This window comes from Eleutherodactylus coqui, chromosome 2 (genome assembly GCF_035609145.1).
Source record: "Eleutherodactylus coqui strain aEleCoq1 chromosome 2, aEleCoq1.hap1, whole genome shotgun sequence".
Classification (NCBI taxonomy): Eukaryota; Metazoa; Chordata; class Amphibia; order Anura; family Eleutherodactylidae; genus Eleutherodactylus; species Eleutherodactylus coqui.
In genome coordinates, this window is record NC_089838.1 from 266,510,046 (window position 1) to 266,537,936 (window position 27,891).

At 42.8% G+C, this 27,891-nt stretch overlaps 1 protein-coding gene across 2 annotated transcripts in view; it reads left to right on the plus strand.

Moving 5' to 3' along the window:
• The window catches only part of ADAMTS7 (ADAM metallopeptidase with thrombospondin type 1 motif 7), a 78,312-nt gene extending 52,828 nt beyond the window's left edge, over nucleotides 1–25,484 (plus strand). The window contains exons 17-24 of one of the 2 annotated variants that reach the window (XM_066592971.1): nucleotides 1,122–1,248; nucleotides 1,372–1,585; nucleotides 1,713–3,170; nucleotides 5,646–5,798; nucleotides 7,196–7,369; nucleotides 9,215–9,361; nucleotides 9,588–9,747; nucleotides 23,730–25,484. In XM_066592971.1, the coding sequence (XP_066449068.1) occupies nucleotides 1,122–1,248; nucleotides 1,372–1,585; nucleotides 1,713–3,170; nucleotides 5,646–5,798; nucleotides 7,196–7,369; nucleotides 9,215–9,361; nucleotides 9,588–9,747; nucleotides 23,730–23,893 (2,597 nt within the window). In that variant the 3' untranslated portion in view covers nucleotides 23,894–25,484. The remainder of the gene's footprint in view (nucleotides 1–1,121; nucleotides 1,249–1,371; nucleotides 1,586–1,712; nucleotides 3,171–5,645; nucleotides 5,799–7,195; nucleotides 7,370–9,214; nucleotides 9,362–9,587; nucleotides 9,748–23,729) is intronic. The other variant, XM_066592972.1, reaches the window with a different exon arrangement.
• The last annotated feature ends 2,407 nt before the right edge of the window (nucleotides 25,485–27,891 follow it).

A 27,891-nucleotide genomic window follows, 5' to 3' on the forward strand; every position in this document is an offset into this window, starting at 1 on the left:
TATGGCACCATATAGATTCTCTATGGCTGTAAACAGCAATGCCTCCCTATGGTGCCTTCTTACAGCAATGCATTATGGAGGTATTCTCCTCATGGCCTCCATACGCCTCTGTATGAAATTGGAGACATGTGAAGGTCCAGTAGGGCCTGATATACTTCTATAGGTGCCTTATTATGGCTCCATACAACTTGGAGCTTGTAACTACTTATTAATGCAGCCGTTCTTTCATTTTTGTTTCTTCCTCCTCCACTTTCAAAAAACCATAACTCTTTTATTTTTCAGTTGATGTAGCTATCTTGTTTTTGTGGGACGAGTTGTATTTGTCAGTGGTTTCATTTAATGTATTAAAAAACTTTTTTTTAAATCTAAGTGGAGTGCGGGTGCAGGTCTTTCTTGTCCTTTATTTTTTACAATAATAATAAAAAAAAATATTTCAGTAATTTTTACTTTTTTAGTCCCCTAAGGGGACTTGAATTTGCGATTGTTTGATAGCTCTTGCAGCATAATGCAATGCTATTATATTATACTAAATTGTATTCTGACAGATGATCATTCATGGCAGCCCTGGGGGCCTTCAGAAGGTACCTGGCTATCATGACAACCAAACACCACCTCGCAATCACGTCTCAAGGGGGCTGTTCAAGACCCCCGAACACCAATCAGGGCATTTAAATGCCGCTGTCAGAATTGACAGCAACCTTTAAAGAGTTAAAAGCTGTAATTGGCATGAACGCTAAACACGGCTGTTGTAGGCGGGTGTCTGCTATCAAAGACAGCCGGAACCTGCCATATATAGAGTGGGATTCCATTTTATACAGACCCCTTGCTCCCATGATGTAAATATACATCCTCGGGTGCTAAGAGGTTGAAAAGTGTTTCTTAACTCTAGTGCTCAAGTACCCCCAACAGGTCATGTTTGCAGGATTTCCTTAGTGTTGTACAGGACATGCAATTATCATCAGTGCATCAAAAATTGCAACGGAATTCTATCTATAGGAAATCCTCCAATCATGACCTGTTGGGGATACTTGAGGAAAGAAGTTAAGGAACACTGGTTTATAACCTGTTGTTGACCCATCAACCTTCATATATATGTTTTTAACTCCTTATTTTTATGTCAGGGGTGCAAAGACAGCTAGTGCACTGTGTGGAAAAAGTTGCCGGTCTTGTTGAAGAAAGATATTGCGATTCATTGACCCGACCAGATGACAGACAACGGAAATGCAATGAGGAGCCTTGTCCTCCTAGGTGACGTAGACTTCAGTTTATCCTTTACTATTCCAATAAATACACATTGCCTCAGATTTTATTACGTCTAATATATGAATCTGCTCATTTTATCCAACCAGCTGTACGTGTTCTTTTCCACAGATGGTGGGTAGGAGAGTGGCAGCACTGCTCTATCACATGTGGCACAGGTGGTATACAGAAGAGAACTGTCTTATGTATTCAACGAGTGGGACTTGATGAACAACGTGCATTGCTACCTGCAGACTGTCAACACCTTCCTAAACCGGAATCCAGTATCACCTGCAACCACCGTGAACCTTGTCCTGCGGCTTGGCACCATGGAAACTGGAGCCAGGTAAGTTGTCGGGAACAAAAGAACATGCTCAAAATAGAGGAATTAGATGTAATGCATTGATTTCCTTTTACATCGTCAGTGATAAACTACTTTTAATAAATGGCCATTTTGTTTCTATATCACCTAGTGTTCTGTCTCATGTGGAGATGGGTTCCAGTACCGAGATGTGTATTGTGATAATGACCTTGAAGGTGGTGCCTGTAATCCTTCCGTGCGTCCTATCAGCAAGCGAGTATGTGTGATGCCATTATGTATTCCTAGTTTTAACCCATTTGACTGGACTGGAAGTGGAGGATCCAGCAAAGAGATTTTGAATGAAATTTTCCCAGGCTTCCCAAGATCTTCTAATGGCAACAAGCATTTATTGGAAGATAATTCCATTTCTGAAGGAGACTTTTCTAATATTGGGGATGGCAGTCAGGGAAAAGTTGGGAGGACATTTGTTGATGACTTCTATTATGATTACAACTTTATTAATTTTCATGAGGATTTGACTTATGAACCAGTTGAAGACAATAATTTTAATGAAGAGGAAGAATTAGAGCCAGAATACCTCCCAACACATGTTCCTCATCTGGGAGTAGGACACAAAGAAGAAGGTAGTGAAAATATCCTATCCACAGAAAACCCAAATAGTCTTTTCACTACAATATCTAGTGGGAGGTGGAAGACTTCAGTAAACCCTGATATATTGATAGAAGACCAAACTGATGAAAATGTATCTGAAGGAACACTTACAGCTACAAAAACCTCTCTGGGACAATACACTTCTGCACCCAGTGATCAGGAACGACATAGCACCAGCGGCTCAAGATATCAAGATCACTTGGTGCAAACAGTTGATACGCCAGATGAAACCTCAGCTTCAACACAGACCATGATCCACAACTTTCCAGAAAGTATGACACATTCAACCCTACCTCATCCCATTACCCAAAAGCCTACAAGTACACCCAAAACAATTACCACATTTCCATCACCGCATACCTCTTCTCATTTTTTAATTTTAGATACTACACAAAGGCAAACTCATTATTCTTCTACTTCTCGTTCAGACCCAGCTGACAAAATTTCACACAATCCAATCATACCAGAGCAGTTGGATACATTTACACACCAAATATTAGAGGATATTGAAATAATCCAAACAGATCTACCATCTAGACAAGAGAAAAGCACTTCAGTAAGTTATCCTTGGCTTCATGGTGTTTTCACAACTCCTCCTGGTGTTTTCACTCCTCCTCCTTTGGATAATGACTCTTCAGATTTTTCATGGACTCCTCCAATGTCAACTTCTGTTGATCCTGTACATACAATAAAGTCTACTTTGCAAGAACGATATGACTACAGAACATCCAATGGCGCACACATTACCGTATCTTCACCTAAGATGACAACCTCAATCCTAAAAGACATTGTGACATCTGTCACGACACACATTCCATTCCAATATACTAGAGAAAACACTTATCCTGATTCCGAGGAAGAAACAAGAGCATCTATCACACCTCATTACAATCTCTCTTTATCACATGGCGGTGACAAACTAGTGAGAAGTCACTGGGAGTTTGGGAACTGGAGTGAGGTAAGATTTTTAATGTTAATGCATATCAGAATATAAATATAACATCAGCAAAGTTGTAAAATACAGAGGCTTAGTCCTTAAAATATTGACCTATTTAACCGTTTTAACATATCTGCTGATGAGTTTGCCAATCCTATGTAACTGGTTCTTACATGAGATATTGAAGCCAGAGGGCGATTAAAGTTATCCAGGCCCCCATGCAGTAAATGGGTTGAACTACAATTACAAGTTAGAGGTTTCCTTACTCTTCAGTGCGATCTCACTGCTGAGACCCCTGCTGATCGCAAGGACAGGACTCCCAAGTTCCCCTCTGCCTGTTAATGCGGCGGTCGCTTCCCCCCCTGCAGTGATGTCACTGTGACTGGAGCGCTGGCTGAGCGTGCGCAGTCGGCGCTTCATTCATTTCAGTTGGCCTGATGGAAATAGCCAAGTGCTGGACATAAGGCCATGGTCTTTAAAAGGCTTGTACTTCAATTACAAGTTATACCCTATCTAAAGGCTAGGAAATAACTTACTGATCAATGGGGATCTCCCCGACTGATCTCAAGAATGGGTCTCCCATGTCCTTTATCCTCCTCAGTGCGGGATTACTGCTCCGCCACCCCTCAATGAAGAAGAGACTGAAGGTAGTACTGGTCACACAAGTGCACTAGTGCTCCATTCACTTTCAATGGAGCCGGCGCTAGGGATGCGCAATAAAGATCCATTGTATGAATATTCCTTTAAAGAGTGTTGATTACAATTTGGCCACCTAGTAGTCTGGCTCTTTGCGCATTGCTCTAATGCCCAAATGGTTAGTCCATCATTGACTCAAGTTTCCCCGGGCTCCAAAACACCATTATATGTGACAATATCCTCAGATAATTTATAATTGGAGTATTAAATGTAACGTTTACGAATGCAAGCTAAGAAGGAAGATTATATATCTGTTTATACAAAAGCACTACATTTTATGGGTAATATTCCCCCAATGAGTCACTGTCTGCAATAAATTGCACACTGATATAATAGTTGGTTGATGGAAGACGAGACAGGATTTCTTTGATTACTTGGCATTCTATTGGGGTCAGTGGCTTTTTTGAGGGTATGTATAGCATGATAGTATATGCATTACAGACAGTGAACATCTCCTAGTCTTGTAGTCATTCTCTACTAATGTATACTAACCACACAAATACAGAGTTTCCACTATAAGAGAAAACAGACAGTTCTTTGTGGTTTATGGCTAGAGCCAGTATAGACCTGCACTATTCCACATATGTAAGTGCTTTTTTCCTGGAATAAACGGAATAAACATAATTACCCTGGAAAGAGGATAACGCTTTGCAATGTAATTAAAAAATGTTAATCTCAGACAGTCTCTTGAGGTTGAAGCAAACCCTTCATGTTCCGGAGATGTCAGTGGTTTGTTTTGCAACATTGGTTTGGCTGGCTGAAATTCTCTAGGTTTAAGCATTTTGAAATGGAAAAAATGGAAAATGTTGTGTAAAGATAAAGTTACACTCGTATTATGTGTAGTGAATGAGCAGAAGATTTGGTTACTGTAATACAGTAATTCAGTTCTAAACTCTTAAAGTGCTTTTACATGGTATAATCAGTCGGATACCCGTGATCCAGCGAGAATCTGAATGTTTATCGTTCAGTGTAGTTGCATGCAGAAAACTCAATGACATATCGTTCCATATAAACTAGCAGTCGTTCACTTATTAACGACTACCTGCTTGCTGTGAATGGAGGCGGGAGGGTGGGAACGATCCCTGGCCGTTCCACCTACATTCAGTCAGTGATGCTCATTCCAGTATAAAAGCACATGAGCGACTATCGCTGGGATGGCCTGTCAGGCATCTGTTGCCCGACAGATCGTAACATGTAAAAGCACTCTTACTTGCTTTTTGAAGTAGGATATTCTTATTAGGCCCCAATTCAGACAGCAGTGTTTGCATCAGTATTTGGAAGCCAACACCAAGAATAGAACTTAATGTACAATGAAAAAAGTGTAATGGAAAGATTTGCATCTCTTCTGTATTTTGAACTGACTCCTGGATCTTGGCTTAAAAATATGGATGCCAAATACTAACTAAATTCTGAATGGGGTTTAAGATTAGTAATAGTCTCCCCCTATGGAAAATGTCTATAATGCGAATACATTGGCACTTGTTACATATGAAAGTCAACCTTGCATAACTCTACATTCCAGATTAACTATGGTTTTCCACGTAAGTGAAATACGGGTTTCATCATTTCATGCATTGAGCGCATGTGTGCTGCAGGTAGTGGAAGACTAAACTATGAACCTTTCATAACTTACAAATACACGTTTCGCTGGATAATTAGAGCAATTCATAGACAAATAGGTCTTTGCTACGCAAAAAATACCATGTGTACTGCATGCATACACTACGCCTGCTCTGTAAATTTAGTCTGTGCAGTTTGCATTGTCATACTTTATTATGGTATGAACTTTGTGGCTTGCAGTGTTCTACCTCCTGTGGCCTTGGTGCAATGTGGCGAACAGTTATATGCAGAGAAGATGACAATGGTACATGTGATATCAGTACTAAGCCAGCTCCTGCTCGACGCTGCTACTTACGGCCTTGTGCATCCTGGATAGTTGGAAACTGGAGCAAGGTAACCAACCGAACTATGGATTGTTCACAAATAAGTGATTGTCATTAAACAATATTCTACATTTACATGCATGGGTAGGAAAAAGTTTTATGTATAAATCAAAAAATAAATCTTGTTATTTGTATAGCGGCAACTTATTCCGCAGCACTTTCAAGTAATTTATTACCCCCAACCAAACTGTGTACTCATTTTACCGACCTTGGAAGTATGGAAGCCGTGTCAACTTTGAGCCGGCTACCTGAACCATGCGGGAATTGAACTCGCAACATTCATGTTGTAAGCAAGAGCTTAGGACTGCATTTCTGCTGTTTTAGCACTCTGCGCCACACAATGCTTTTAGTGCATTGTAGATTAAGTAAAGTGAATACTTGTAACTAAACCACATTAGGGGTTACCTGGAACTTTGAGCGGTTTTCTATGGATGACCTGTCCTCCCAATAGGTCATTGATAGATGATAGTCAGGGGTCTGCCATTTGAGATCTCCACTGATCAGTTGATTCCTGGTGCCGCTGTCAGCACAAACAATGCTGTTTGTTGTGCAGCAGCCTGGGTTGCTATTACAGCACAGCTCCCATTGTATGCAATGGGAGTTGTGCCTGCAGTACCAAATCGGGCTGCTACAATATTATCTGCTTCCAGTTATGACCACATTGACAGTGGCGCTGGGAATCAGCTGATTGTCAAAGAACAAAAGTGGCAGACCCCCTCTGATCATTTATTGATGACCTATCTTGAGGATGGGTTATCAATAGCAAAGCTGCCCAAAGTCCTGGACAACCAGTTTGACTTCTTGTATTTATGGTTACAAAATACTGTACAGTGAAACTTCTTTGAGATGAGCTCCCAAAATTACGTGGAAAAGTGCCCTTCTAGGGTGGTGATCTTCTCAAAGAATGCCAGTATACATAATATATTGGGGAGCTGAAATCTGGTCTGGACAAGGGGATGGTCTTCTCAAAGCGGTTTCACTGTAAAGTACAATCCCTCGTTGGGCAACTGTAGATGTGGAGTAAAACCGATTTGGACAGAAATTATGTCTAGCCTATGTTTTTCGGTCTTTTTCCATTTTTTTTTATGCCTGCTAATGGCTGGGCTCTATCTGGTGTGATTAGTACTATGAGCAATGGAACATCTCCTCATTTCTGCTCCCCCTCCCCTCTCACAGCATGTAGTCTCAGAGAAAAAGAGAGACTGCAGCTGCATCCCTCTTCTTCATGTCTTTTGCTTATTGTATGACTGAACATAGATTTTGTTTGGAGGAAGAGGGGGTTTCTGAATGCTGATAGAGAGCCTATATAACAATATGTACATAAATTAATGATTGACATTCTATTTTTTTTTCTTCACATATTATTTATGAAAACTCTTTAGTTAGAAAATCACATTTGTTTTACAGTGCTCAAGTAATTGTGGAACTGGAGTCCGAGTAAGAGATGTCCAATGTCTAGACATGCGGGACAAGAGGCAGCTGAGGCCTTTCCATTGTCAGAGTACTGTTTATAAGCCACGGATCCAGATAGTTTGTCATGAGCAGAAGTGTATGGAGTGGTATGTTTCATCTTGGAGGGAGGTAAGTACGTAGGGCAAGGACAAGGGTAGACTTTCATCCTAACGATTACAAAATAAATACAATCATGGTCAAATGTTTTGAGATTGATAAAAATTTTGGTTTTCACAAAATTTGCTGTGTAAGTTTTTATAGTGGCGATTTGCAATTCCTCTGATCACCCTTCATAACAATCTATAGTTAATGCAAAGTCATTCTTTGCCATGAAAAAGTTTAATTATAAAAAACTCAATTTCCACTGAATTTCAGCCCTGTCACAAAATGACTTGCTAAAATTATTGCAGGAATCTTCTCATTAGCTCAGGTGAAAGTGTTGATGAGGACAAGGTACCTGATGTTACTCTGTCATGCTGATTGATATATAAGAGCTAACTGGTTGCTTTTAAAGGGGATGCTGCTTGAAATCATTGTCTTCTTCTGTTAACCATGGTTACTTCAAGGAAACATGTGAAGCCATCATTGCTTAGCATTCAAAGGGCTTTGAAGGCAAGGACATGGCTGCTTGTAAAGGCCCTTTTACATGTAACGAGGGTTGGGCAAACGATGCCCAACACTTGTCTCCGTGTATCCTTGTTCCCGTACTGTTACACAGGAGCGAGTATCGCTGGATCGCTCATAGCGCAGCCAGTAGGGGGGCGGGGGAAGCTGGAGGAGAGTTGTCTCCCCGCTTTCCCCCACCCACCTCCATTCACTGTAAGCAGCGGCCGCTCAGTACTGAACAGCTGCTGTTTACACTGAACGATCGTCATTCAGGATTTTAAGCATGCTTAAGTCTGAACGACTGGACGATTCTCGTTCAGTCATTCATTTTCTGCATGCTTTTGCACGGGATGATTATCATTCAAAACAACCAGAATAATCAAGAACTTCAAGGAAAAAGGTTCAATTGATGTGAAGACGGCTTCAGGGAGCCCAAGAAAGTCCATCAAGTGCCAGGACCATTTCCTGAAGAGGATTCCGCTACAAGATCAATGCAACACCAGTGCAGAACTTGCTCAGGAATGACAGCAGGTAGGTGTCAGTGCCACTGCACACAGTGAGGCGAAGGCTTTTGAAGGCTAGCCTGGGGTCAAGTAGGGCAGCAAAGAAGGCACTTCTCTCTAAAAAAAAATCTTAGAACTGGCCAAAATTCTGCAGGAAGTACAATGATTCGACTGCAGAGGACAGGGGTAAAGTTATTTTCTCTGATGAAGCCCCTTTCAGATTGTTTGGGACATCTGGGAGAATGATTGTCTGGAGAAGAAAAGATGAGCGTTACCATGAGTCTTGTGCCATACCAACAGTAAAGCATCCTGGGACCATTCATGTGTGGGGTTGCTTTTCATCCAATGGAGTGGGCTCACTGAAGAAGAAGAGCAACTGCTCCCAATGATCCAGGAGCAATTTGGTGATGAACAATGCTTATTCTCAGCATGATGAAGTACAATGTCACAAGGCAAACCTGATAAGTAAGTGGCTTGGTGAACAAAACATTGAACAATTTTGGGTCCATGGCCAGGAAACTCCCCAGATCTCAATCCCCTTGAGAACCTGTGGTCAAATTCTCAAAAAGTGGACAAACAAAAACACAGAAATTGTGATAAACTCCAAGCACTGATTAGGCAAGTATGAGTTGTCATTGGTCATGATTTGGCCCAGAAGCTAATGTCCAGTCTCAAAACGTGTGCCCATGACTGTACCCAAAAGGCACTACGCACACAACTACCTTAGCCTCACCTTGATGACTAATAAAAATGGGGGTATATATTTATGAATACTAAAAATTAACAAAGCAAAAAAAAATGGGTATGAGTTTGTTTCCTACAAAGCTATATGGCACTAAACATAATAAATAATTTGTCCTATCAGTGTTCAGAAGAGTGTGGTGGGGGTATGCAGCAGAGACTAGTCACATGTCCCCAGGTTGGTCGCTGTGATGAAGGTCTGAAGCCCAACAACACCCGTTCTTGTAATGAACATCCTTGTACTACATGGGCTGTAGGGCCCTGGGGTCAGGTAAGTGGCACCATTTTTTTTTACCTTTCTTTACTGATGGGGAAGTCAACAAAGCATTGGAATACTGATGCCTTACTTCCCCATATTAACCTTCTACTGAAAGGCTGCCGTACTAACCAGCTTCTTCCACGACAAATTGCATTTGGGGGTACTAATGTGCCCCATCACATGCCTTTTACTCTCTCTTTTACTCTTTGGGCTGTCTTCACGCTTTGGCTGCATACAGTGCACAGCTTCCTGCGGAGGGGGTATCCAGCGCCGTCAAGTGAAATGTGTGAACAAAAGAAGCGGGGCTGCAGAGGAGGATAATAATCTGTGCGATCACGAGCCATGGCCTGAAAATCTCCAGAATTGTAACCCTCAGGACTGCCAGCAAAACAGTGCCAGTAAGTTCCCCTCATTTCTAAGGCTCCATATCTAACAATCACATGTGCTTTTTCCTAACACTATATACCTGAGCGGGAACAATAAACCCTTGTGCTGTGGTACACATAAAGCAAGTATTGTTCACAGTCATAATTGTAGATTATACATGTGATGAAGAGTATCTGAGAAGAAGCATGTCACAGCCTATATGAAGTAGAGGTAGAACTTTGTTGGACGGGTTCCTAATGCTAAAAGACACCTTTCTTTGGGCCAAAAGCTTCCAATGAACTCAGGAAAAACAGCACACCTGGCTATAGACTTCCATTAAAACACCTGGGACAGAGGAGTGAATGGAGCTGTGCAAGGAATGAAAAAGTCATACAGCGTACTTATCTCCCTAAGTCTGGACTCGTATCTCTATTCCAGGTTCATTATTGAAAGTAAAGCTGTGGCTTTTGAGAGTTAAACCTAGTTCTCTGTAATGGGGGAGTCTGTCCAGATTTCTTTCTACCTGCGGTTCAAAAAATACCAGGTTCTATAAAAATGTAGGTTAGAGTAAATCTAATTAAGGCCTCATGTGCACGGGTGGATCGGATTCTGCATGCGGATTTCCGCAGCTGGAGACCTGCGAAAACCATTTGTGGGAGATTGCGGATGCAATGGTTTTTCCACGCGGATGCACTGCGGATCATCTGCAACCCAACCTGCCAGCCTTTTCCCCACCTCCCTAATTGATGTTAACCTTCAAATCCGCAGTGGATCTGCAATTGTATTTTCGGATGCACTGCAGATCGTCCGCACCCATTGACTTCTATTGAGCCCATTCGCACAGAATCCGCACTGAAATGGAGCATGCTGCGATTTGTTTTTTTGCACCAAACGGTCTGGAAATCAAATCTGCATGCTTAAATTCAGTTGTGGATGCCAATGGGCACTTTGAATTGCGGATCTTCCACGCAGGTGACCCATACGGATTCCGCAAATCAAATCCGCCTATGGACATTGGGCCAAATCTATGGAAGCTATAGAAGTCTTCATTTACAGATATGTGTATATAAACTGCAGTAGTAATTTGAGAAATAAAAGTTCTAATAGGCAGTTGTTTTAGCAAATGAAATAATTTATCATAAATAAGGTGCTGAAAAGTTCTTAAAGAAGTTGTCTGATTTGAACAATTCCTTTTTGGTAGAAGAGTCCTGATTGCAGGCTAATCCTGCAGCTGGTAACACCAGAAATCAGTGGTAATCAGTGGGAGAAAAATGACAGGAAGTGTTTGATTCTTCCGCAGCGCCATCACAGGCGACAAGAAGTATTACACAGTTTTCATTTAAAAATCAGTGGTCTGTCTGTGTGATGCATGAAGGTGCTTGGTCCTCTAGGGTGTGAGATGATCTTTGTAGAGGCACTCTTAGCAGGATTATAGTTAAAGTCCACCCCACACCCAACCCTAAATTAGCTCATAATGCCCTAATGCTGTAATTGAAAATGGAATTTCTTAACAGGACGAGCCCTTTAGAGTTCAATTCTTTTTAGGTTAGACATTCTAAGAGATAACCTCATACAGTATAACTAATTTTGTTGTTCGGGGGGGTATACAGTTTCTCCTTCTGAAGACCGCCTAGTAGGCATGAGGAGACTCAAAAGGCCATACAATGCTCTTCTGGGAAATTTGGCATGCAAATGAGAGATGTTATAATGCTTTAACAGCGCCTCCTATAAGAAGGTAGCATTCCTACAAGTCAATGTCTGACTTTTTAAGAGGCTTGGCAAAATAAGCCAAAGGAAGGAAAAAATTAGAATACTAGTTTTGGCTTATATTCTCAGTCATGTTACAAGGCTTGTTAAAACGTTGGACACTGACTTGTAGGAAAGTTACCTTCCAATTGGTGGCACTGCCAAGGCATTATAACTAGAGATGAGCGATCGTACTCGCTAAGGCAAACTACTCGAGCGAGTAGTGCCTTATTCGAGTACCTGCCCGCTCGTCTCTAAAGATTCGGCTGCCAGCGCGGATGAGCGGTGAGTTGCGGGAGTGAGCAGGGGGAGTGGGGGGGGGGGGGGGAGAGTGAGAGAGAGGGATCTCCCCTCCATTCCTCCCCGCTCTCCCCCGCCGCTCCCCGCCCCCCGCCTGCAGCCAAATCTCATCTCTAATTATAACATCTCCTGTTAATGATGTTGTAACATGATTTCATGACTGCATAATGAGTTGGGGTATCAAAATAACTATGAAAGTTTGATATTTGGAGTGACTAATAAAAGGAAGTATTAGAGTCTAAGAGCTGGAATAACGTCAACGGAAAAGTATTGAAACACGGAGATGGAATGATTTTAATAGTTTGCAAAATGTCTGCAGTAATTTCCAAACAAAGATTGTTAACTGCTTATATTGTAATAGATGTTGGGCAGGCCAGCTGGCATCGGCATCGCTCCTAATTTGGCTGTACCCTTTTGCCAATGTTTCTCAGACAATGTGTGACAAGATATATTTCTGTTGCGACAATCTTAGACTGGCCAACTTCTAATTTAGCCATAGCCTCCACCAATGATTCCCAGACAGCATGTCCTGAAGACATATTTGTAAGTGTCTTATCAGGCTGGATGTGTCACAAGAATGTCTGGGTACAATACGATTGAAGTAAAAAGGTCATTCCCAAGTTTAAAGCAGCTACAACTGTGCATCACTGTTATTTAAAGGGGTTGTCTGTCAGAACTATAGCATGTGCAGTGATTACACGAGGACCAAATTGCATGTGGGGGCTCAAAGGCCCTTATGCCACATGCCGTGTTTCCCCAAAAATAAGACCATGTCTTATATTAATTTTTGCCCCCAAAAAAGGCACAGGGTCTTATTCTTAGGGAATGTCTTATACTTACCTAGCAGGTGCCGTCCGCATCCCTCTTGCTGGTCTTCGCAGTTCCGGGCAGGCTTGCTTGCAGTTCTCAGCGCTGACAGAACATCGCTTGCTGGTAACAGGGTTTGTAAACACAGCCTCCAGCAAGCGATTGCTCTGATTGATTCTCGAGCGCCACGGCTCAGGCAACCACTGCGGTGCTCGGTGAACCAATCACAGACGTTCATTAAATGGCTGTGATTGGTTCATCGAGCGGTGGCTCTGATTGGCTGTGTAGTCCACAGAATGCATTAAAGTGGCGGGTTTGGGAGCTGACAACGGAGGAACAGCGGGGAAGGTAAGCATAAAACTTGCATCAATTACAGAATCAGTGTGTCAGCTATTTTGAGCCCGTAAGTTGATCTTATAGGGCTCAAAGTAGCCAACAGAATCTCTTTAACAGGAACCTCTCACTTTGTTCATAGAGTCCTATCTGTTGGCATGATGTTATAGAGCATAAGCACCTGAGCAGATTGATACGAGATATATAATTTTTTGGACAAGATTCAAAATAACTTGTATGTTATTCATTTCAATCCCTGCTCTTTCTATACTTAGGCTTCTAGTGAGCGGTCCTATCAATAATTGACAGCTATTACTGTATGACTGTACAAACATAGCTGTCAATCATTGATGGAACCATCCACTGGACCCCTAAGCATAGAATGAGTAGAAATGTAAATGGGTATATCACTAGTTCAACTGAATCTTTTCCCACAAAACTATATGTCAGTCTGCTCAGCTCCTCTCCTGCTCTATAACTTTCTAATGGCAGATCAGATACCATATTCAATAAGACAGGTTCACTTTAAGTGAAGTCCAGATCTTACACTGCGGACCAAGGACTGCCAAAAAGAGGAGGTCTTCTGAGCTAGACTCCCCTCTACCAGCTAAAGCAGTGACCACCTACTCCTGGACTTTTTGGCTCTAGAGGTACACAAACCTCCAACGGAAACAATGGCACTAGAGATGAGCGAGCATACTTGCTAAGGACAATTACTTGAACGAGCATTGTCCTTAGCAAGTACCTGCCCGCTCGGAAGAAAAGGTTCGGGTGCCAGTGCGGGGGAGTGGTGAGTTGTGGGAGTGAGCAGGGGGGGCGAGGGTAGAGAGGGAGAGAGAGATCTCTCCTCCGTTCCCCCCTACTCTCCCCCGCCACTCCTGCCCCCCGCTGGCACCCGAACCTTTTCTTCTGAGCGGGCAGGTACTCGCTAAGGACAATGCTCGCTCGAGCAATTGTCCTTAGCGAGTATGCTTGCTCATCTCTAAATGGCACCCTTCAATAACTGCTCTATTCCAGGGTTCCCCGCAACAGGATATCCTGGGATCAGTTATGTCCAACCTCTTAATTAATTTAAGCCAAATTGTGTAAAATGTTCAATTCTAATAAATGTATAGATTCTTTGAATTCATTTTATGAAAGTAGAGTCGGCCATCTTGCCTGAGCTGCACTTAACAGCATTTAGAAATATGCTTTACAGCAGCCTTATAGGTTATGGGCACAATAGACAGGGGGGAACTCATAAACCTCTATGGGAGACTGTTCTGGCATAGTCTTTGACCTGTGCAGAGGTGATTGTGCAGGGGGGAGGAGGAGGGGGTGAGCTGTGACTGGCACCTATTGTGAGTGGTAGATCCTGTGTTATATATATATATATATATATATATATACACTACCGTTCAAAAGTTTGGGGTCACATTGAAATGTCCTTATTTTTGAAGGAAAAGCACTGTACTTTTCAATGAAGATAACTTTAAACTAGTCCTAACTTTAAACAAATGCACTCTATACATTGCTAATGTGGTAAATGACTATTCTAGCTGCAAATGCCTGTTTTTTTGTGCAAAATCTACAAAGGTGAATAGAGGCCCATTTCCAGCAACTATCACTCCAGTGTTCTAATGGTACAATGTGTTTGCTCATTGGCTCAGAAGGCTAATTGATGATTAGAAAACCCTTGTGCAATCATGTTCACACATCTAAAAACAGTCTAGCTCGTTACAGAAGCTACAAAACTGACCTTCCTGTGAGCAGATTGAGTTTCTGGAGCATCACATTTGTGGGGTCAATTAAACGCTCAAAATGGCCAGAAAAAGAGAACTTTCATCTGAAACTCGACAGTCTATTCTTGTTCTTAGAAATGAAGGCTATTCCATGCGAGAAATTGCTAAGAAATGGAAGATTTCCTACAACGGTGTGTACTACTCCCTTCAGAGGACAGCACAAACAGGCTCTAACCAGAGTAGAAAAAGAAGTGGGAGGCCGCGTTGCACAACTAAGCAAGAAGATAAGCACATTAGAGTCTCTAGTTTGAGAAACAGACGCCTCACAGGTACCCAACTGGCATCTTCATTAAATAGTACCCGCAAAACACCAGTGTCAACATCTACAGTGAAGAGGCGGCTGCGGGATTTTGGGCTTCAGGGCAGAGTGGCAAAGAAAAAGCCATATCTGAGACTGGCCAATAAAAGAAAAAGATTAAGATGGGCAAAAGAACACAGACATTGGATAGAGGAAGACTGGAAAAAAGTGTTGTGGACGGATGAATCCAAGTTTGAGGTGTTTGGATCACAAAGAAGAACGTTTGTGAGACGCAGAACAAATGAAAAGATGCTGGAAGAATGCCTGACGCCATCTGTTAAGCATGGTGGAGGTAATGTGATGGTCTGGGGTTGCTTTGGTGCTGGTAAGGTGGGAGATTTGTACAGGGTAAAAGGGATTCTGAATAAGGAAGGCTATCACTCCATTTTGCAACGCCATGCCATACCCAGTGGACAGCGCTTGATTGGAACCAATTTCATCCTACAACAGGACAATGACCCTAAACACACCTCCAAATTGTGCAAGAACTATTTACAGCAGAAGCAGGCAGCTGGTATTCTATCGGTAATGGAGTGGCCAGCGCAGTCACCAGATCTGAACCCCATTGAGCTATTGTGGGAGCAGCTTGACCGTATGGTACGCCAGAGGTGCCCATCCAACCAATCCAACTTGTGGGAGATGCTTCTAGAAGCGTGGGGTGCAATTTCACAAGCTTACCTCAACAAATTAACAGCTAGAATGTCAAAGGTGTGCAATGCTGTAATTGCTGCAAAAGGAGGATTCTTTGACGAAAGCAAAGTTTGATGTAAAAACAATGTTATTTCAAATACAAATCATTATTTCTAACCTTGTCAATGTCTTGACTCTATTTTCTATTCATTTCACAACGCATGGTGGTGAATAAGTGTGACTTTTCATGGAAAACACAAAATTGTTTGGGTGACCCCAAACTTTTGAACGGTAGTGTATATATATATATATATATATATATGTATATATAGGTGTCAACTTTCATTGTAATCCTGCCTGTGATCATAATGAAATGACTGGGGAAAAGTTTTCTTTACAGAACAGAAAGTGCCAGATTAGTATTAGGCTTTGTGGTTAGTGTGAAAATGCAAGATTTTAGAATTTTTTTAAACATAGATCATGACATGAAAAATGTATAAAAAAAATCAAAAATTGTAAAATATGTTTAACATAAAACTTGATTTAGACTATAGGTCATTTTCTGATGACATTGAAACTAGATCAACCCAGGAATAGTAATTATATTATATTTAAAGAGACCCTCCGGAGAGTCATCCAGTTGATGTTTCACATGATGCATCACTTAGATGAATTATGTTTGTCACTTATGAGAGGACAATGCTCATATAACAAATATGTGAGCAAACACTCTGCTGTAATGAAATGCAGTTTAATCAAACTTCAAATCTGACAGGAATACGGCAATTTACAGCAAGTGATACTGCACACTAATCCTGGTCTGATGTGGAAGTAAATCACTTTGTATCTGTAGCAAGCTTGCACTGTATATTTTCCACATCTGGCGATGATAACTACAAATACTTTTCAGCGTCCCAGCCTGATAAATCTCCAGAGCACCTATATAAATAGATGAAATGCTTGCTTAACATGACTTATTAGGACAGACCTGTGAACACGAGAGCTGTAAACAGAGACTATATAAGATATATGGTAAAGGAGAGCTTATAAAACATGCAACTATTGCAGTGTAGTATGATTAGAACAATAAACTAAAAAATATGAGACTCCGAAATCATAATGTGCAGATTTACACATTGTAGCCATGATATGACCTCGTGCTTAAGCTGAGTTCACATCAATGTTTCATTTTCCGCTTTTTTCTGCTCCGTCCTACATATCCAAGGGCAAAAGATGATTTTAAATCCGCAGCAGATCACCCGCACGCGGATCCGCATCCCATAGGGATGCATTGACCACCCGCGGGTAGATAAATACCCGCGGATGGTCAATAAAAGTGAATAAAAAAAATATGGAGCATGAAAAAAAATGGACATGCTCCATTTAGGTGCGGGTCTCCCGCGCGGACGGCTCCCACAGGCTTCTATTGAAGCCTATGGAAGCCGTCCGGATCCGCGGGACACCTAAAATAAGAATAACTTACCCACAGCGGACTGGGCAGGTCTTCTCTTCTTCACGGCCGCATCTTCTTTCTTCGGCCCGGCGGATGTGCCCGGCACGCTGCCGGTGTGCCGAGCACATCCGCCGGGCCGAAGAAAGAAGATCCGGCCGTGAAGATCCGGCCCGAGTGTGGGGGTGGGAAGGGCAACAGTTCAACATTCCTAAAAGGGCCATATTTTTTTAAGTTGCTCAGTGCCAAACAGCACAGCTTAAATTTGTATCCCTGAACTTCTTGATTGACGGATGACCTATCCTTTGCATAGATCATCAATATTACAATGGTATGGTTCGACACTCAGGTCAGCTGATTCCCAGTGCCGCTGTCCCTATGGTCAGCAGAAAGCACTGATAATAGCACAGCGTCTCGGGTTACTGTTGCAGTTCAGCTCCCAATAACCTCAATCAGAGCTGTGCCTGCAATACCAACCTGGGCCACTACACTATGGTCAGTGCTGTCTGCTTCCTCTGCTGGCCATAGCAACAGCTGCACTGAGAATCAGCTGACCTGTCGGTCATCAATAGAAAAAGTTAACAAAGTTCCGAAATACTCCTTAAGGTATTGCTCGCATATTGTTTTTTTTTTACATACTGTGGGATTCCATCTGGAGGTTCCGTCACAGCTGCCAAAAACAGCATTGTCGTAGAACCCCCAGACGGAAACAAACAAACAAAACCATTTATTGTCGTTAGTTAGATGGACACCACTTTGGTATCCATTAGACAAGGGTTACGTTCATTTCCATTATTTTTGGAGTATAGGATGGCGTAGTAGACTATGCTATTAAATACTCCAAATATAACGGAAACTAACGGAACCTTTGTCAAAGGACACCAACGTTGTGTCAATCTAACTAATGACAGTAAATGGATCAGTATTGGAGATGAGCGAGCATACTCGCCAAGGCAAACTACTTGAGCGAGTAGTGCCTTATGCGAGTACCTGCCGCTCGTCTCTAAAGATTCGGGTGCCGGCGGGGGGGCGGGGAGCGGCAGGGGAGAGCAGGGAGGAACGGGGGGGGGGGGGGGGGAGATCTCTCTCTCACTCTCTCCCCCCCGCTCCTCCCTGCTCACTCCTGCAACTCACCGCTCTCCCCCGCCGGCACCCGAATCTTTTGAGACGAGCAGGCAGGTACTCACATAAGGCACTACTTGCTCGAGTAGTTTGCCTTAGCGAGTACGCTCGCTCATCTCTAATCAGTATGCCAGACGGAGTCCTCCAGTGTGTAAAAAAAAAAACGCTGTGTGAATGCTCCCTAATTCTGCCAATGATCTATTTGGGAATTGTTTATAATGTCATTCCCTAATAGTTTCACCAAGGAGCCTCAGGCAGAGTTAAACTTTACCAATCTAAGCACACATATACTGTTTATAATCATGTACTTGTCCTTCAGTAAGTTGAATCCTAAGACTTCATGGAAGGAAACTAATGACCTACAGCACCGCCGAGTCCCATAATGAGTGGGACATAATGGAGTAGGCAGAAGGTGACCTGAGGATACATAATGGATGTGTGGGCTCAGAGCAGGCGATGCTTGGAGGGCTAGTGTAGTATTCATAGCAACAGTATTTGTCCTTATTTCTGGAGTTTTTTTCCTTTCCTTCTTCTTTTTGCAGGGTATTAACAATTCTAAAACTGAAGTAGCAAACCGAGAGAGAATGGTGGTGACTGTATTCTCAGACTCAAGTGTGTTTGCTTTTTCTGCTGCTTGAGTTCCTGATATTAGGAGATACTTAATGTTTATGCCTGAACTGTTGACACATTAACTAGATTTTTTGCACTTGCAGATTACAGGGTCAGTAAAGAGGGCACACTTCTATTTGTTAAGAACAATTGAGCTACTGCAAGCATTGACGCACATGAGCCAGCTTAACAGCTAATATTATGGCATTACAGGGGATAACATTTTATATAATACAAATATTCTAGCAGGAAAAACAAAGTTCTTGCTGTCAGCTTAACACCTGCTTTACATATCACACCACAAATAAAAAAAGCCTCATGATTAAACAGATGATAAGAAAGTCACCAACTGGCTGACTGAGCAATCAATCATCCCAGCATCCCATTTGCAAAGCAATGCCGATATGGTTGCTGACTGGCTGACTGGGCTATCAATCATCCCAGCCAGACCATCAGCTAAACAACAGAACAGACATGTTTAACCCTCAACTTCCATCCCTGAATAAAACATGCATGCGTCAGCAGGCACATCACGTGGTCCATGGCCGACCGTGACGTCAGTGCCCGTGCAGTCGCTTAGACGACTGTTGTCCTGTATTAAAGGGACATAGGTTTACACTGTATAACCTTTAGACGGGATTAGTAAATCTCCCTCCTTGTGTACTAAAGAAAGTACAGTAGCTGTAATGTCTTATCTTTCACTATTCAGCTCTGTCAGCCATTAATTAATAAATGAGGCCTTAAATAGGAATCAGCATGTTTGCAAATATTTATTTTCACATTTCTGGAATCCGTAAAACACTTTATAAATAACCAAAAGTCAATTGATCTAAAATAACCTTTGTTCACAGGGAAAAGTTATTTCAGCAAACTGTTGGAAGTTTGTCCAAAACTTTCAAGGTTGAATTTTTGTGTCACTGGAGTGAAAAACAAACAAATAAAGGCACAGATTTAACATCTATATCTAAAATAACTCTAACTCCTACTTAAAGGGGTTGTCTGTACTAAAATAATAAACAGAGGTATACCCTCCGCCACACACATTTTCCCTGCCATGACATAAAGTAGTATTACATGGCACTTGCTTAACTTAATGGGCAATAATATAATATATGAGTGGGCAGAGCCTGCCAAAGTAGATAGCATTTTTGTAAGATGATACAGTTATGGAGCAGTTTATGATGCCTCGTAAACCACTGTAGCGCTTTTGTCTAGAGTCTCGGGTTTACAGTCTGCAAAATATTCAATTTTTGTGTAACTTTTCTTGCTGAATATAGCGGAAAATAATTTTTCTATGTGTCATTACCCCAATACGTGTTTGTTTAGAATGAAAATTGCCCCAATTATTTCCATTAATAATAGAGAAAAACAATACAAAGGATTAGAAGGCTTAGAAGACTCTCTCCATGTAAACTTCAGATTCCCAGCACAGGAAATGCATCCGGTCCTTTTCACACATTCGAGGCACGGCACTACCAGTTTCCTGGATATTCTGTCTTAATAAACAGCTTTGTGGAGTCTGCTGGGTATCAGGGGATGTGTGGATGGCTCCACTTGGAGCCCTTAACTAAGACCTGAGTAGATTTACAGATAGCAGGGTTCAAGTGGATTTGTCATTAGATTATGCTGCCCTATCTAAGGGCAGTGTAGCATGGGGAGTTGGGGCATGTCTGTTCCCGTAATAAAAATATTGTGCTGCTTGGCTAATAGGAGCATTCAAAGAACACATCAGAAGCACAGGCACATGTTGACTTAGTTCTTCGAACGTCTGCCTGTTCACGGTGAATGGAGACGGGAGACTCTGACTCCATTCACTTCTGTGTAAAAGTAGCGGAGTGATGGTCATTGCTTATGCACTAGAAGTTGGCCCTGTGTGAAGGAACTGTTGGACCAGTGTTTGCTGTACCGATAAGCAAGTTCAGATCGTCAGCTCACCTGATTACATTCTAAGCCATATGTATGAAATAAGTCCAGAGTGCAGGGAACCGTCAATGTAAAATATGAAGAGAGAAAATCCAGCATAGAGCTTTCAAAAATAAAATCTTCCTTTTTATTAAAAAATAGACAAAAATACATAGGGGCAGATTTATGAAACTATAGAAAAACTGTCTTAGTTCCCCCTAGCTACCAATCAGAGATCAGCTTTCATTTTACTAGAGAAAAATACAACATGAAAGCTGGGCTGTGATTGGTTACTATGGGCAAGTAAAAGTTTTCCTTTGAAGACGGTTTCTTAAATCTCCCCAATAGTCCATATCATCTTTGAAACACGTAGCCATTATACGTTCTTTCCTTTATCATAGCGTATCCAAATGGCCAAAGAAGCCTATTTAAGTACATACTTGAAACAAGTCACATGGTTAAAAACGATCAATCACAGAAAGCAGAAATCAAAAGAAAGGTATAGATGAGTATGAAGCCACAGTTTAGCCACTATATTCCAAGCTCGATTAAAGGGGTTTTATGGGATAAAACTATCGATGACCAAGCTGATCCCCCAATCTGCTGTTAGTGCAGCGTCTATCTTGGGTACGGGAATGGAAGAGCCGGCTTCACTCCCATTCAAATCAGCGTGCAGCATATGGAAACCTTACCATTTTCTTTTTAACCCCTTTGAAACCAATTGGGGAAAAAATGGAAATCTTTCCATTTTATTTTCATTTCTATGCACCAAAAATGGAACAGAGAAACGGAAATGGGAACAAGCCCTAACATTTTTCGCTCTTGGAGTCACATTAAATAGATTATTTTAGAGAACTGCATAATCTTTTCCAGATTTTTTTCCTTAATAATAGAATAGAAAAACGTAGGGAAACAGCCCTCAGGCTCGGGTTGCACTTTTTTTTGCAGTATTTTCCTTTGATCAGAAAGTGATTGAAAAAAAAAAACATTGACAATCTTATTAGTAGATAAGGCTCACGGACACCGGGCAAATAATGGCCATAATATGGCCATAAAAAATTGCAACCACACCAAATATCAATATGTATGTTTTTGCTTAAACTATTGTAGTTTGAAGTATGCTGCAATTATGACTTTGTGGATGATGAAAGAGGGGATTAAAAAAAATGGATTTGGGTCATTTTTTCAGTAGAGCGCTTGGTTATTTGTTATATCACTGTTATGTCCATTATCCTTCTCTTACAGCATTATTCCAGTACTGTGCCATTGCTATATGCATTATCCCAATACTGTAATATCATTGTGTGAATTAAATCTCTACTGTGACATAATTTGATGCTTTTTTTTGCCTGTGCTGTCATGTCACAATGTGCATGGTTACATGTTGATGTGTATTTTTCCTGGGCTTTAATTTCTTCTGTTCCTTGTGCTGTGACATCACTTTGTGGATTATCCCTGTGCTATTACATCAGTGTTTGTGTGTTTTCCTTGCTATAACTGCACTGTGTGGATTATTCTGTACTATGACTTGAATTCTCTATGCTATGACATCATTGCGTGAACTATCTCTAAACTGTGACATCACTGTGGGCATGATTTCTGTGCTGTAACCTCGATGTCTAATTTATATTTCTACTGTGACATCACTGTGTGCATCGTCTGTAACATAGTATGTTAGGCTGAAGGGAGACACTGTCCATCTAGTTCAGCCTGCTTCCATCTCCCTTGTTGATCCAGAGGAAGGCAAAAAAAAACCCAGAAACCAATTTAGCCCATTGGGGGAAAAAATTCCTTTCTGACTCCATAATGGCAGCCAGAGTGATCCCCGGATCAACGTTTTGAAAGTTCCTACCTGACTCAAAGACTTGGATCAACAACCCAGCTGGTTATTTAATGTCTATATCCTGTAATATCATAGCATTCTGAAAAGGCATCTAATCCCCTCTTAAAATCCTCTATCGATTTTGCCATCATCATGTGCTCAGGCAGAGAGATGCACAGTCTCACTGCTCTTACAGTAAAGAACCCCCTTCTGTGTTGGTGATGAAACCTTCTTTACTCTAGACATAGAGGATTCCCTCTTGTTACCTTCGCAGTCCTGAGTATAAACAGATCATGGGAGAGATCCTTGTATTGTCCCCTGTATACTGTGACATTATTATGGGCTTAATTCTTTTATTGAGACCGTGGGTGGTAATCCCTGTGCTGTGGCTCCACTAGATTAAAGGGAACAAAGGGATGAGTAAATTAAAGGGGTTGTACCAAAAAGAATTTATAATCACCTATCCACAGGATAGGTGATAAAAGTCTGATCTGTGGGGGACTCACTGCTGAGACCCCTACCAATCCCAAGAGTCGGAATCACATGTCCCTTCTCCTCACTCTGGGCTCACTGCACTCCTCACTGCACTTGTACTATTTCCGTCCGCCTCATTGGGATGAATGGCTCGGCATCGCGCATGCGTGACCAGCACTCAATTCAGTCTTCACGTCACCGTTGGTTGGTGCAGTGATCACACAGTGCTGAGAAGAGAGGGACACAGGATCCCTGTTCTCAGGATTGTTGGGGTCTCAGCAGTGAACCCCCAGCGATCAGACTTTCATCGCCTATTCTATGGATAGGTGATAAAAGTTGTTTTTTGGTACAACCCCTTTTAATCATTCCTTTATCATTTTGTGCTTTATCCTTGCATTTGTAAAGACACATGGCACAGTGGAAAGCAAAATAATGATAGACTTCTCATGTTTTTGAAGGCTGGAGGTTCCTCTCTATGGTACCACTACCAAGAAGTAATACATGGATGCATTGAATTTGCCTTTTTTTTTGTTTTTTGTGCTTTGTGTTTCATACCCGGTGGTAACATATTCATATACTGTATTATTGTTAGTTCCCATCACAAAATGGCTGCAGAAGAAGCACTGACTGTCATGGGATGCATGCTCACCAAGTTTTCTGCACTTTTAGTTATTTATATTATTGGTAACCCATGTGTCACTTTCCTCTCATTCAATGAATATATGTCATTCCTCTTGCAGGCGTTCAGTGCACCCGTGACCGTCTCACATTCAGCTTCTGTCGGACATTGAGTATTCTAGGTCGTTGTTCCCTGCCTACAGTACAAGCTCAATGCTGCCAGACTTGCCAGTCCCATAGTCAAAACTCACGTGAGCTCAGTAATCAACGGGTGTCTCGGAGGTGAGGATGATAGCCATGTCTCTAATCTCAGGGACCAAACGATTGTACAGTGCTTGGTTATCTCAATCTCGGCTGAAGAAGGTCCATCGATCCGTCCCTGCAAATTTTTCGGCTCTCTAAAGAGGACAGAGAGCTACATTGTATATAGAAATGGTTTGACTTTTTGCTTTCAGTGTCCAATAAGCGGGAATCCTCTCCAAAAAGACACAGTTTTTGGGTTTTTGGTGCTAAATATTTGCAAGTGACCTTTTCTGAAACTCTGGATGACTCACTGGCTGGCCAGTGGAGGAGTCTAATGCTCCTTATAAAATTCTGCTTCTTGGTGCTGTAGGTTTGTTCAAGATTAGTAACACACAACTATGGTATATTCTATAATAATGTTGCATCCTAAAGAGAAGAGGAAGCCATTTCTGGCCTATAATCTTTACTTTTGTAGCATTGTGCACTGTTCATAATGTGGATTTCTACCACATGAGCCCGTCACTGCTGAAACCGTCTGGAATGAAGAGTAAACTATGTAACAAGGACTTGTGTGAGTCAAGGTCTTGATGGTGACAAATCCAACATATTTCGAATTCCACCAGTCATTCATTTGTGCTCATACGGCAGCGTCATCATACGTCTAAATTACAGGACCACTTCCTCCATGGACCACTTCCACCATGCACATGGTGCTGTCTACCTGGATCAGGAACTGGTTTCATTGTCACATGAGCCTCTACCATACTGGAAATGGTGGTCTTAGCACTAGTGAACCATACCTCATGGATAAACCTACAGAAAGCCAGATTGTACTACTCTGCATGGCACCGAAGAGTTGAGGGCATTAGAGGGGTTTTCCAGGCAAATACTATTGATGATCTATCCTCAGGATAGGTCATCAATAGTTTATCACTAGGGATTTGCCACTCGGGTTCCCCGGCCATCAGCTGATCATTCTGCCTATTGTCAATGCAGCGAGGCTCGGCGTCATTGTTGGGGTTGGAGCAAGAAGTCTCAGAGGCGGCTTCACTCCCATTAAAATGAAGTCTCTGAGACTTCCTATCACAACCCTAGTGCGGAGCTGGAAGTGTAATAGGCAACTTCGCTCCCATTGATGAAGCCACTTTTGACACTTCCTGCTCTAACTCAACAATAACATCCCGCTGTACTGAGAGTGGGTCGGACAATCAGCTGATCCCCAGTGATCAACTATTGATGACCTATCCTGAGGATAGGTCATCAATAGTACTTGCCCAGAAACGTCCTTCAAGAAGAGCATATGGCATAAAGACTGTAAGGGACTCAGATATGTAGCAAAGCAATGGAAACAACCATGTATCTTACACTGTTATGGCTGGGATTATCCATGCATGGAAGTTGTCAGCACAGAAAGTGGCCAATAGATGTACTGGTCCAGCAGTATGAACCCCATTGGAAATTGGTGCTATAATAAAGAACTAACCACTATCACCATCTTTTATACAAAAGACTAACATGGTGAAAAGATTCTCATGCTTTTAACGGGTCTTCCAGTTGTCATTACCCAATAAGTGGCATGCCCTATTTTCCACACTTTTGTATGCCAATTAAATAAACTTTTTTTAAATTGTCAATGCATTACTCTCTATAAATACATACACCACTCGTTACCATATGTATCCTGAAATAGTGTTTACACCTATTGATGACTGGACAATATTACAGATTGCTTGACTATTTTGCTAATTCTTCTCTTCTACCTAAATATTCAAGAATAGATTAGGGATTTACATAAAAGGCAAGTTGCTGTCTCTGTTAGGCTTCCTCCACATGGGTGAGCGTGATATCGGACCGTGAAACTCGACCCAGTATCGCGCTTGTGAACGTGCGATATACCCGCAGATGTGAGATGGTTTTCAGGCAAAATGCCTCCCATTGGTGAAGTTTCTTTGCTGGCTCCCTGTCCCCTCCTCTTCCCCTTGCTGTTGGGGTCCCCCCAGGGCTCGGTCCTCGGCCCCCTCCTTTTCTCCATCTACACAGCCCCTATTGGACACACCATCAGGAGTTTTGGCATCCAAAACCACCTATATGCTGACGATACCCAGCTATATACCTCTTCCCGTGACATCTCTGCACCTTTCCTCCAAAACATCACCAACTGTCTGTCCGTTTTCTCTAACACTATGTACTCTCTCTACCTAAAACTAAACCTCTCTAAAACTGACCTGCCTGTATTTCCACCCTCCACTAACCGACCTCATCCTGACATCTCCATCTCAGTGTGTGGCGCCACCCTAACTCCCAGACAGCATGCCCGCTGCCTTGGGGTCATATTTAACTCCAATCTCTCCTTTACCCCCTACATCCAATCTCTTGCCCGAACATGTCAGCTGCACCTCAAGAACATCACAAGAATCTGCTCTTTTCTCACCGCAGACACGCCAAAACCGCTTATTATTGCCCTCATCCACTCTCGGCTCGATTATTGCAACTCGTTGCTGATCGGCCTCCCCTGCACCAGACTCTACCCTCTCCAATCCATCCTGAATGCGGCAGCAAGGCTCATCTTCCTGTCCAGCCGCTAATACAGAATTCAATTTAAACTCACTACTCTCATCCACAAAGCCCTCTACAGCGCAGCACCCCCCTATATTGCCTCCCTCATCTCAATCCATCACCCAGCCCGGGCTCTCTGCTCTGCTAATGAAACTAGATTGTGGGCCCCTCTTGTTATGGCACTCTGACCCCCGAGCGCCAGGTGGGGTGCCCTGAACTTCCCGCACCCCACTGTCCCTGCCTACTTGCCTCGGCCCTGGCTAATCCCAGGCGGACAACTGGACGGCGGTCCCTGCGCTGGCTAGGGACCTGGCGACTGACAAGAGAAACTAACTGATAGGGGGGACAGAGTGCCGACAGAGAGGCAGATGGCAAAGACCAACAGAACAAACAAAGCTACAGGCAGGCTGAAGGAAACTGACTGGCAAACCAGGGCTAACTGCTGACAGACCAGCTAGTAGCAGACAGAACCAGAACAGACTGAGTAAAAGGCACACTAGAAAGAGACTGACTAGCAACTAGTACTGACTGACTGACACAGGCAGAACTGACTAGTGGCTAACAGAACTAATAACTGGCCCTTAAAACTGTTTCTTTCATGGCGGCGATCAGCGCCCTCGCAAACCAGCTGCAAGACCTGGTGCCGGTGATACGGGATTTATCAGCTCGCATGGTGGCCCGGGAGCAGTGGGCGTTGTCGCAGGGGTCGGGCGCCTCAACCAGTCCCGAACCCAAGTGCCCTCTTCCCGAGGTGTTCTCCGGGGAGAGGAACAAGTTTTTTGTTTTCCAACAGGCGTGTCGCCTGTTTTTTCGGATGCGTCCCCATTCTTCCGGCTCAGAGGCCCAGAGGGTCGGGCTTATAATGTCCCTGCTGCGGGGCTCTGCCCAGACCTGGGCTTTTTCCATTCCCGAGGGGTCCCCCTCCCTCCAGTTATTATGTGTCGGCACTCTGTCCCTCCATCAGTTAGTTTCTCTTGTCAGTCGCCAGGTCCCTAGCCAGCGCAGGGACCGCCGTCCAGTTGTCCGCCTGGGATTAGCCAGGGCCAAGGCAAGTAGGCAGGGACAGTGGGGTGCGGGAAGTTCAGGGCACCCCACCTGGCGCTCGGGGGTCAGAGTGCCGTAACACCTCGAATTCGAACTTCTCATTCTCCCCTCCAAGACTTCTCCAGAGCAGCACTGGTCCTCTGGAATGCACTACTGAAGAATACTCTGGCAATCCAGGACTCAAAACTTCAGGCGTGCTCTAAAAACGCACCTCTTCAGGGAGGCATACCGCATTCCCTAAACAAACCCCCCTGTATGCCACCTGATAACATGCTCCCTGACCTACTGACTGCAATCCTTGCCAGCCGCCATCAACTGCCCCTGCAGTCATACCGATTCTGACGTCACACGGCTAATTGTCTGACCATTGTCTATGTCTATCCCTCACTCTCCACCTCGCCATACCGTGCACCTCTCCAGCCCTTTACCTTCTGTATCACC